This window comes from Conger conger, chromosome 10 (assembly GCF_963514075.1).
Source record: "Conger conger chromosome 10, fConCon1.1, whole genome shotgun sequence".
Classification (NCBI taxonomy): Eukaryota; Metazoa; Chordata; class Actinopteri; order Anguilliformes; family Congridae; genus Conger; species Conger conger.
The window spans coordinates 48,200,251-48,212,162 of record NC_083769.1 but is presented as its reverse complement, the minus strand read 5'-3'; the positions used below and the strand labels follow the sequence as shown (position 1 = coordinate 48,212,162).

The window sequence follows — 11,912 nt, the reverse complement described above, 5'->3', positions numbered from 1 at the left end:
GCCCCTGTTTGCAATGGGGAAAAGATTGGGCCCCTGTTTGCAATGGGGAAAAGATTGGGCCCTTTTTTGCAATGGGGAAAAATATTGGGCCCCTGTTTGCAATGGGGAAAAGATTGGGCCCAATATGCATGCTGGGCATGTGTCCCTGTAGTAGGACAGTCGGTAGCACTAGAAAACAAAATGCAGTGAGACAGGTTGTGAAAATGTGCTCTCGGTGGGGGGAAAAAAGCACAGGTTAATGGGGGCGGTCTGTAGCCTTGTGGCTATGGTACATGCTTGGTACTATGGTACTATGGTACATGGTACATGCTTGGTACTATGGCATACTATGGTACAACCCGGAAGGTTGGTGGTTCAAGCCCCGATGTAGTCACGATAAGATATGTGCAGATGTGGGGCCTTGAGCAAGGCCCTTAACCCCACATTGCTCCCCAGGCACTGCACTATGACTGCCCTATGCTCTGCAAAATGACCTTTCAAGTATATCTTCTTAAAAAAAAAAAATAATAATTAAAAAAAAAAGTTGTGGTGTAGTCTAGGAGCGGTTAAAGAAAAGGAGAAAAAAAACAAACAGATGAGATTGTGGCACAGTCCATGCAGTTTGGCAGCCAACTCTCAAAGTGGTGTTGGAATCTGAATGTGCGGTCCCTCCCAGCTGCGAGGCTTTTCTGTGCCGTTATCCCATCTCGCTGTAGCCCTCCGCGTTCCCCGTCTGAATAAAAACCATAATCGTAAAAACGGGGGCCTGGCTCCCTACTCTGCTCTGACAAAACACTGCGCACTGCCACAGCGCTGCGGTCCACCTCGGCCTTGCTGCAGTGTGGCGGTGTGAAGCCCCGTTAATCCCATCCCCCGCTCCCACACCGCGTTCTGCAGGGCAGCGGTTGATGACGGACCCCGTGCCGGGGCCGACCGTGTCCCGGCCCAGGAATGCGTTTGGTTTGGCCGGGCGCAGCGTCCCGGTCCCGGTCCCGGTCCCGGAGCGAGACGCCGGGTTCGTGGTGTACGATGTAAAAACCGTAAAAGAGGGAGGGTTCGGTGCACTGGGACGGGGGCAGGCGGTTCTGTCTGTCGCTGCGGAGGATGTAGCCACTGCAGTTTAATCGGCAGCGACAATACCACACCGTCTGAAATATGCAAGCACTGGTGGGTGAGGATCCAGCCGTCAACACATTAACGTGCTATGCGCTAGCGCTTAGCGGCCTTCGCTGTGTGTTAAAGGAAGCGCTGCTGTACCTCTTTAGCTGAATAAAAATACATCTCAGGAAGGGCAGCCTTGGTACACCCCCCCGGATCCAAAAACACCCAGCAGGACTTCTGCTGCTGCTGCTGAAGCACTCCTCGAGAGTGGGCGGTGGGCTCCAGTGCCAGAATTTCAGCTGTGCTGCTCAGGAGAGAAATCCACAACTCACTTTCCGTGAACCCGTGGCTTGGTGCTGTTGGGCCCTTGTTTGCAAACAGGGCCCAATCTTTTCCCCATTGCAAACAAGGCCCCTGTTTGCAATGGGGAAAAGATTGGGCCCTTGTTTGCAATCGGGAAAATATTGGGCCCCTGTTTGCAATGGGGAAAAGATTGGGCAATTGTTTGCAATGGGAAAGGATTGGGCCCTGTTTGCAATGGGAAAAGATTTGGCCCCTGTTTGCAATGGGGAAAAGATTGGGCCCCTGTTTGCAATGGGGAAAAGATTGGGCCCCTGTTTGCAATGGGGGAAAGATTGGGCCCTTGTTTGCAATGGGGAAAAGATTGGGCCCCTGTTTTGCAATGGGGAAAAGATTGGGGCAATTGTTTGCAATGGGGAAAGGATTGGGCCCCTGTTTGCAATGGGGAAAAGATTGGGCCCTTGTTTGCAATGGGGAAAAGATTGGGCCCCTGTTTGCAATGGGGAAAAGATTGGGCCCTTGTTTGCAATGGGGAAAAGATTGGGCCCCTGTTTGCAATGGGGAAAAGATTGGGCCCTTGTTTGCAATGGGGAAAAGATTGGGCCCCTGTTTGCAATGGGGAAAAGATTGGGCCCCTGTTTGCAATGGGGAAAAGATTGGGCCCCTGTTTGCAATGGGGAAAAGATTGGGGCAATTGTTTGCAATGGGATGATTGTGAGGCCGCAGTTTGTGTTGGGAGAAGCATGGGGGTTGTGTTACATAAACATAACTGTTATGTAGCTGACACTTTTATCGAAAGAGACTTCCAGTTGATTAGATAAGCAGGGGGCCAAACCCCCCCCCCCCCTGGAGCAATGCAGGGTTAAGGTGCTCTGTGCTTTAGGGGCTGGTGTGGGTATAGCAGAGGGAAAGGCTCTGTGCTTTAGGGGCTGGTGTGGGTATAGCAGAGGGAAAGGCTCTGTGCTTTAGGGGCTGGTGTGGGTATAGCAGGGTGAGGCTATGTGCTATAGGGGCTGGTGTGGGGTATAGCAGAGGGAAAGGCTCTGTGCTTTAGGGGCTGTGTGGGTATAGCAGAGGGAAAGGCTCTGTGCTTTAGGGCTGGTGTGGGTATAGCAGAGTGAAAAGGCTCTGTGCTTTAGGGGCTGGTGTGGGTATAGCAGAGTGAAAGGCTCTGTGCTTTAGGGGCTGGTGTGGGTATAGCACAGTGAAAGGCTCTGTGCTTTAGGGGCTGATGTGGGTATAGCAGAGGAAAGGCTCTGTGCTTTAGGGGCTGGTGTGGGTATAGCAGAGTGAAAGGCTCTGTGCTTTAGGGGCTGATGTGGGTATAGCAGGGTGAAAGGTTCTGTGCTTTAGGGGCTGATGTAGGCTAACTGGCACAGCCAGCACTGCAGCTTGTCAGCACCATTAATCATAATGAAGCACTCGGACAAAGCTGTCGAAAATCCATTAATATTATCACAGGGGCTCAACAGCCTACGGTTTTGACAAGTTTTAGGGCCGTCGGTAATGGCTTTCACAAAGATGATTAACTGTTACTTGGACCCTGTACTTTGAAACGAGGCCCAAAACGCAGTGGACCGGTGCTTGTCTGGAGAAGCCGAGTATTTAGACAGAGCCTGGGTACAGAAGCTGAAATAAATGTCAAGCTCAAGACACACTAACCTATTTCTCTCTAGGATTTTAGGTGTCTAGTAAAGTATTGTGGGAAAAAAAATAAGGATCATATGCGGGAATATGTTTCAGGAGGGAGAAACGTTGATGATGTGTGGTTTAAATTACTCTTGTAACAACTGAACGTGTGTCAGGACACGTACATGCATTTTGAAAAGGAGTTCTTGGGATGTTGTCAATTTCTAATCCCCAATAGAATGAGCAATTTCAGCAACCGGGACAAAGTGGCAAAATGTAGTTTGCCGAGTCAAAACTAGGGCATGAGTGTAGCATGGTTATTATGCAATGCTGTAGGTTCAGTTCTCCGGTGGAGTGGGGCCAGTGTAGATAACGTTGTAGAAGGTACATAACCTGAACTGCTTCTGTAAATAACGCTCAGGAAATGGTGCCCCTGGTACCACTGCACAGCAGCCAAGGACTAAAGAGTAACTCTGAGCAATCAGACCGTCATCTCAGGACCCTGCACAGTCAAAGAGTCAAAGCTTCTGAGGATGTGAAGGCGTTGGGAGTTCAGCACTGAAGGAATGGTCAAGCAGAGAGAGGAGGGAGGAGATTCATATCTTCCACCCTGGATTATCTTTGAAGTGCTGGAACTGTCTAGCAGCTTGTTAAAAAAAACAAAGAAGAGAAAAGGGCAAATACAAAACAGTCAGCATATCTCTTTGTCTTCCTCACAAAGCACAGCTGATGAAACCCACTTCCTGTATCTGCTACGCTCTGTCACTTTCTGACTTTCATCAGTGCCAGTGAGCCTTTGTCAGCCTGGGGCCCAGAATGTGCGGGAGAGACCGCGTTATCACACCAGCGGTCAGATAATCCCACTCTCACAGAGGAGCGGCAGAATGGGCCCTTTCTCCGCAGGGTCTGCCCCCTGCCCGACCCGGCTTGTTGTGCAACTTGAACCAGAAAATAAGGGAACCTATATGGCTGGTGTCCATGAGAGGGAGGAAAAAATAAATAAATAAATGTTTTCCATAAAATTGACATTTTCAGAAATATTAAATAACTGACTGAATGTTTTGGGGAGGGGGGGGGGGTGTGACTGTTAATTTGTGCCCATTCCAGGAGAAACATTTCTGGGCGTTTTTGCCGGGAGGACCTGCTGAAGTGTGAATGGCACTGGTGAGAGGGCGACTGAAAACGGACCATTGTTGCCAAAGTTTACAGACTCGAGGCGTTGTGCCCGTGCCATTAACGGGGGAGTGTCTTTGGACACAGGGCAGCGAGTCTTCTCCGTGGATGTCCTGCTCTTTACAAGGCCCGGACAAAGGCCCGGGGTGAGAGGGACAAAGATTAAAAACGACACTACGTTTCTACCCAGTGTGGAGAGAGAGAGAGAGAGAGAGGGAGAGGGAGAGAGAGAGAGAGAGAGAGAGAGAGAGAGAGAGAGAGAGGGAGAGGGGAGAGAGAGAGAGAGAGAGAGAGAGAGAGAGAGAGAGAGAGAGAGAGAGAGAGAGAGAGAGAGAGAGAGGGAGGGAGAGAGAGAGAGAGAGAGAGAGAGAGAGAGAGAGAGAGAGAGAGAGAGAGAGAGAGAGAGAGAGAGAGAGAGAGAGAGAGAGGAGAGAGGGAGAGGGAGAGAGAGAGAGAGAGAGAGGGCTCGCGTTACCCAGCGATGATAATCACACACAGCTATCCGGACCAGATAAGACGGGGCCACTGAAATCAACACTTCACTGGCTTGTTTTCTGCAACAAGTAAAACACAGCGGACAAATAGCAGGCCATTCCCCCCACAATAGTACACACTGATCGTTGTAATATTCATTTTAAGACTTGAATCAGACCAGCCATGTCAGACAGACAGACACCAGGTCACATATTCAGACCTTGGGCAGTATCTGTAGCGTTAGCCACTTGTTAAGGACGTGCAGTGTGGGGCTCTGTCCGGCCGTAGCGGGCAGGCAATCAGGGCTCTTTGCAGTTCGCTTGGAATAGAACCAGCGGGAGTCTCAATCCATGAGTCAGGATCTGTTGTTGCTATGGTAGCTACGCCAGTCTGTGGTTTTGTTGCTTAAACTAAGCTGTTGCTATGAATAGCCTAAATACAGACTCGGTAATTCAGAGACGGTGGAGTGAATGAGGCAGTCAGAATGTTCTCTTTTTTTTTTTTTTGAGTCACTGTGCTGTGATCCAAAGTTTTTAAAAACTACAGGTTTTGCTTCAGAATATTTTCCATTACCAGTGGCATGCCAGAGGCTAATATGTGCAGCATCTTACACAAGGACATGCCTGGGCTTGCAAAATGTTCTTCTGTTGGATCCTGTTTCCAGTCCAGCTGCTATGCGGTTTTAGGGTAAAAAAAATAAAATAAAACGAAAAATAATAATAATAATTACAGTATGTGCCTGGGAATTGGGGTCATGATACCTCTTTCCCACTTCAGACCCAGATCCAAGATGCCTTGCCAAGTTCAAGTTCTTCTCTTCATGGCTTCCAAAACCTTTCTTGATACAAACTGTGACAATATAGTCTGGCAACTGGTGTGGACTTACATATTTCCCTACAACAACAAAAAAACTGTACCTTCCCTTCCACCTGTTCATTGTAGCGACAAACATTTACCTATCGCTAGTGGGTCATGGGATGTTGTTGGTGTTCACTCACGATAAGAGTGTCAGCTAAATGCCGAAAATGTAAGATGGTCATAGGTAAGTGACCTGCAAGGTACCGCTACATAACAGTCAGATCCAAGGCTATGGGGAGGGGTAGCCATGTTTCTATGACTGCACTACCATCCACTGTTGGGCATGGAAAGGTGGCGTGCGTTTCCAAATCACACCTTAACGAGTCTCACTGCGTTCTTTCATTCTTTCCCTGGGAAGCAGTAGAGACGCGTTACACTGAGTCTATGACCGCATAGGATCATTCCTTCTGTCAACATTAGTGTGAGGATTCATGCGAGAAAACCCAGCCTAACCTCGCCAGCTAGGACCTGTTATGCTCCGGATAGCACAGTCGGGTTTAGACGAGCGCTGGAGCACTTAGATTTAGAGAAGTAATGCGGATTAATTAACACCTGAGGGTACGATCACGGTTTAGTGTGAACCTAAAACTTTCTTTCGGCAAGGCTGCAATGTGATATAATGGGAGGGGAGGGGGTGCGGGCGGGGGTCTTCTACAGTAATTATACCGTAAGAGAGACAAAACTGAACCGGTAAATTATTTTCGTCGAAACAAACAGATACTGGGTACTCGTTTTAAGACCCTCACTGTCTTTGCAACAGCTGCCTAAAATCAAATTTGAGAAAGTGTAGGATTATTGGATAATTATTTGTAGGCTACTCCCCTATTCTTCTACAGTGGGTGAGATCGACCAAATTAGACAGTGGGGGTGGGCGGTCCCATAATAGCACATGTGCCTGGACGGGCAAAGTCAGCTCCGTGTTGATAAGCATAGAATATCTACCAATTTAACTGTTTGACACCAAATGTCCACATCTACGAGTACCATTCGTGCACTCCGCTGTCTTAAAAAAGTCCAGTCTGATTACATTTGACCTCACGAACAAAAATGCAATCGCTTTCAAAACAGATTTTCAAACGTACCGTACTGAGTAGGAACGCTTCCGTAACAAATATAGAAGCTATTGGCAGTTTCTCCAACACAAATAAACAGTCATTGCTTGTCAGACGCAGTCTGTAATACAGTTCGGAAAGGCATTGCCTCACACGATAGTTGATAGCCTGTCCGTAAATATGCGGGTTATTTTACCTTTTTTGCTCCTTGCTTCGCAAATTCCTTTGCCAGGTGACGACCGATGCCCCTTCCACCGCCGGTGATCAACACGACCTCGCCGCTCAAGTCCTTCCGTTTGCTCGGTAGCAACAAGCACACACTTGCTTTAAGTATGTAATAAACGATCTGTATAGGGAAAAGCGCCGCCAAGCCCAAGCATTTAAGATCCATTTTTATTCGTATGTGGAATTAATTTCGACCTAAATGAAAAAATGTATCATCCACAATTTCGGTTTAGCTTGATCCTAAAGAACAGCTTGCAAGTTTCTTCTCGGCTAAATCGCCCTCAGCTTGCGATTCTCTTGTGGACAGGAGTCCACCACTTTTCCCTCAGATGCCGCAAATAAACATATAAATCTCAACCAACTTTTGGAAAGTTTTCTTGCACAGTCGTTCTTTAAATGGTGTTGAAAAGAAGACGAGATAATGCTTCACTCCAACTTGTCTAAACCCGAGTCACTGACATAAACTTTGCCCCGTGTCAAATGTAGGAAAGTTTGTATCCTCGTCACAGTTACGGAGACGCACGCATGTCACTCAGTCCTGTTCATTAACCGTGCGTTATGCCTCTCCAAGACCAGATCAATGGAAAAAAGTAAGCTATATATTCTGCTGCTTCTTGACCTGAAAATCCACAGCAATATAATGCGTACAAACGCGATGTCAGAGCTGGTGCGGGTTCAGGGTGTTAATACGCAGGGTATTATCGCATCTCACCAGCACTCTACTCGGTAGGCTATTGCCATTCCCTCAGTGTCTGGGAGACTTGGATCAGATGGGAGTTTTTATAGACCATTAATCCTGATTGACAGTTTAAGTGTTTGGGAATATTGCACTACTGTGTTGTCTGTGAGTGGCTGTTTTCCTCTCCGAGTTTCCCCACCCCCAGAAGCATTGGAGTAGCTCCCATGTAAGTCACTAGTCTACCTCTCAGTAGTGCGCTGTTTCACTTGACGAGATAGGATTTTACCGCCGAGTTCTGTATTACAGAACTGCAAATAGGCTAGTCTTTGTTTGCAATGTTTGTATTGCTGTAGCATTGCAGGTACTAATATATTATGTGTGTGCTAATGCAAAAATATTTTGGAAAGCTGTCTCGTGAATAATTATAATCTGCCGTTTTGACCGTTCAACCGCCGCCCACTGGAGTTCCGTCAACTCGGCACGCGACCTGATTGCATGCTATTTGATTTTGGTAGGGGCCTCGAGAATATTTCATATTTCAATAACACATCATTATCAATGTCCAGTAGTGCTCTGTGTGTGTAACTTTATGTAATGTTTTGAGGAAATTAAAGGAGATTCCGAATTTAACTACGTGTGTCCTGTTCTGTCACCCCTGCCGGCTAGATGATAATTTGTGTACTAATGAATATAATGGGGCTTCTAGATTCATCTTAAATGTCACAAAATTGCCTTTAGGTTTTCATAGCAGCCGTCTTCTTCTAGGAAACTTGCAAGTGAAAAGTGGCCCGCTAATACAGCTGTGTCACAATGGGGATTCAAACCTGCAGCCCTCTGGTAATAAACTTCTAACTCTGTAGCCCCAAACAACGGAATCTAGACCAATCTAGATGTCTAGAGCGCTGTAAATCTCAGAGACAGTTGAGTTTTGCCTGGGTACATCCTACTCGGCTAGAAATATTTCAGTTTTCAAACAAATATTGAGTCAAAACTCTGATGATACGGGGGTTCAACCCCTCTGTTCTGTCTTCCACTCACTGTGAGACAGCTAATCATGCAATAATAATAATAAAAATATGATTTATTAATTTTAATTGTAGTGTTTCATAGTTGAACATTCTTGTGCTTTGTGTGTGAGTGAGTGAGTGAGAGAGTGAGAGAGTGAGAGAGTGAGAGAGTGAGAGAGTGAGAGAGTGAGAGAGTGAGTGTGTGTGGGGTTGTGTGAGTGAGTGAGTGAGTGAGTGAGTGAGTGAGTGTGTGAGTGTGTGGGGTTGTGTGTGAGTGAGTGAGTGAGTGTGGGGTTGTGAGTGAGTGAGTGAGTGTGTGTGGGGTTGTGTGAGTGAGTGAGTGAGTGTGGGGTTGTGTGAGTGAGTGAGTGAGTGAGTGAGTGAGTGTGTGAGTGTGTGAGTGAGTGAGTGAGTGAGTGTGGGGTTGTGTGAGTGAGTGAGTGAGTGAGTGAGTGAGTGAGTGAGTGAGTGAGTGAGTGAGTGAGTGAGTGAGTGAGTGAGTGAGTGAGTGAGAGGGCCAGGAGAACCACACAGCTTGGCAGGTTTATTCTTTATTCTACCTTTGCAACCAGATTTACTGAGGTCAGCTGGAAGCATGTTTGCCGTTTGCAAAGTGAACTTTAAGTCCATTTTTCTCTCTTACTTTGATGTACACTTGTCCGTGTTTTCTCTTGTGCACAGTCGGTCTCGTTCTATCCACTGTGAGCAGGTGTTAGCATGTTTCCCAAGAGACAGAGCAGCAGAGGACACCAGGATGAGGCAACACTTGTCACTCAACCAGTTCTTCCGGATTGCCTGTACCAGCACAAACGTCCCAGTAAAGTTTCTGTCATAATGCAGCCTTTATTTCTGTGACTGGGAGAAGTCTGATCGGTCGAGTATAAAGCAACCTCACCTTCTTTTCTCCATTTCTCTGCCAACTAATAATACTGTTGAAGAAGTGTTTTAGAAACTCCCATGGTTAGCTGATATTATTGAGAGTAGACAACCTCTCTGTACGTATGTGTCAGACATTTACGAAACGAAAGTAAACCCGAGAAATGAACACTTGGCTGAGAGTTCCCATCTGATTTCTCTCTCTGGCCTTTCATGGGATACCCCTGAACTCATGACCCTCACAGTTCTGAAAGGACAGACTGAGAAACTCAGACTGTGAGACTCAGACTGAGAGACTTAGTGCTCATAATTACATTACATTACATTACAGGCATTTGGCAGACACTCTTATCCAGAGCAACATACAGTTGATTAGACTAAGCAGGAGACAATCCTCCCCTGGAGCTATGCAGGGTTAAGGGCCTTGCTCAAGGGCCCAACGGCTGTGCAGATCTTATTGTGGCTACACCGGGATTAGAACCACCAATCTTGCGTGTCCCAGTCATTTACCTTAACCACTACGCTACAGACTGTCCCAATTACAGCCATATCGTCTTGTGACCCACACAGTTCTGACAGACTGAGTGACTCAGTGCTCTCTCAGTCACTCGTAGATGCTCATAATTTCAGCTTTATCGTCTCGGACTCTCTGGCAGCTCTGGACTGCTGCACTGCAGGCTGGCTCTTCTGGTCCGTGGATGTGAATCAACAGGGAGAGGAGTGTGCAGACTAACTCAAATGTTCTTGCAGTGCCAGAGATACTCTGTGTTACTGGTTCTGACTAAAACACAGTCAAAGTGCTTTTGGAAATGACGGGGTCTGATTGCTGTCTGTTTGCCTCATTTATTGGCTGGAATGTTCCCCTTTCCAAAAACCCACAGTGGTTAAATACTGTTGACTCATAGTGCCAGGAATCTATGTGTGTGTGTCTGTGTGTGGGTGTGTGTGCATGCATTTAAGTATTTGTTATTTTGGTATTATGTAGTTCATTATAAAAATAAGTTATTGTATTTTATTATGCAAGTAATTTGTATCATTATGCAGTTCATTATAAAAGGAAGGTATTCTACAGTTTATTATAAACAGATATGAGGGTGTTATGTAGCTGATTGTAACTCATGGTAGTCCCATATGAACATGTTTTAATCTGTTCTTTTGTTTGTCTCATCCCTCTCCGTCTGTCTGTCTGTCTGTCTGTCTGTCTGTCTGTCTGTCTGTCGTGTCCCTCTCCCTGTCTGTCTCTCTCTCTGTCTCTCTGTCTGTCTGTCTGTCTGTCTGTGTCTCCTCAGCTGGCTTCATTCTGACACTGCTGGCCTGCGTTTCAGTCCCAATTTTTATTTTGCTGATGCTTTTATCGAAAGCAACTTGCAGTTGATTTGCTTAAGCAGGGGCCAATCCCCCGGAGCAATGTAGGGTTAAGGGCCTTTTTCAAGGGCCCAACAGCTGTGCAGAACTTATAGTGGGTACACTGGGGCTTGAACCACCAACCTTTTGGCTCCCAATCATGTACCTTAGCCACTAGCCACTAGGCTATAGGCTGCAGTATAGGTACAGTACAAAATGTCAATAACCCTGTTAAAAAGAAATGAAATGTTAAATAGATAATACTTTCTTATTCCGTAGTGTGAACCCTGTAACCACAGTGGTGAATATACACACACGAGATGGGTTTTAGAATGGGGTCTAACAATGACTGTGGTGTATTATTCCCCGGTTCCCAGTAAATGGTATGATATGGATGGGTAATGATGAAAACTAACTTGCTGTTGAAAAAGTAATATTGCTTGAGTGCAGGCATAATGTTCTGTTGTAGTTAGGGACCCTGTGTAAAGCAGGAAAACCCTCTTGTTTCTTTTCTGGGGAAGACTGTTGGTCAAGCATCTGGAGAAGACAGTGTACAGTAACATATTTTCTCAGAGTTTACTGAACTCATCACACCCAGTTTTGAACATATGAAATCACTGGACGGAAAGTCTTCAAGATCTTGAATGAATAGCTGCATTCAGTCCGAGTTCACCAGGCCCGGGGCCAAAACTGCAGTGTGTACCAGTACATCCACCACTGAAGCTCTGTGGTCTTTCAGAGATCTTCACTGCCACCTAGAGGCCATTGGCAAAATATACATTGGTTAACATTTTCCAGTCGTCTTTGAGTCTTACATATTAAGCGCCTACTAAAAAAAAAAATCATGTGCACTTGTATATTGATATAATTGCACCCCAAATGAAAATATAATCTCAAATATACATTTATTGTGGGTATTCAGCTACAATTGATTGCAAAATATATGCTGCACATCATCTCTCAAAATACATGGAGTCTATGTTTGAATGCTTGCGTTTCATTTCTGTGTTTACCCTTTGGTTTACTCTTTCATTTTTTAAGTACATATTTCAGAGAATGAGAGTCTATGTGCCCTGCTCCGCTTGAAGAGCTAGTGGCACACAATGCTTGCTTTCAGTTGATTTAATTTCGTCCAACATTTTCGGTTATTGGGTTTGGGTATGTAAGAGGAAATGGTCCTTTTGGATTAAGCAGAATGAGTCCCAAGAACAAGGA

General features: G+C 46.1%; 1 protein-coding gene across 1 annotated transcript in view; it reads right to left on the bottom strand.

Annotated features, from left to right (window-relative positions):
- Window positions 1-7,529, bottom strand: part of LOC133139173 (short-chain dehydrogenase/reductase 3-like) — a 20,258-nt gene extending 12,729 nt beyond the window's left edge. Inside the window, exon 1 of the mRNA XM_061258540.1 lies at window positions 6,763-7,529. Coding sequence (XP_061114524.1) covers window positions 6,763-6,957 — 195 coding nt within the window. The 5' untranslated portion in view covers window positions 6,958-7,529. The remainder of the gene's footprint in view (window positions 1-6,762) is intronic.
- Window positions 7,530-11,912: the final 4,383 nt, after the last annotated feature.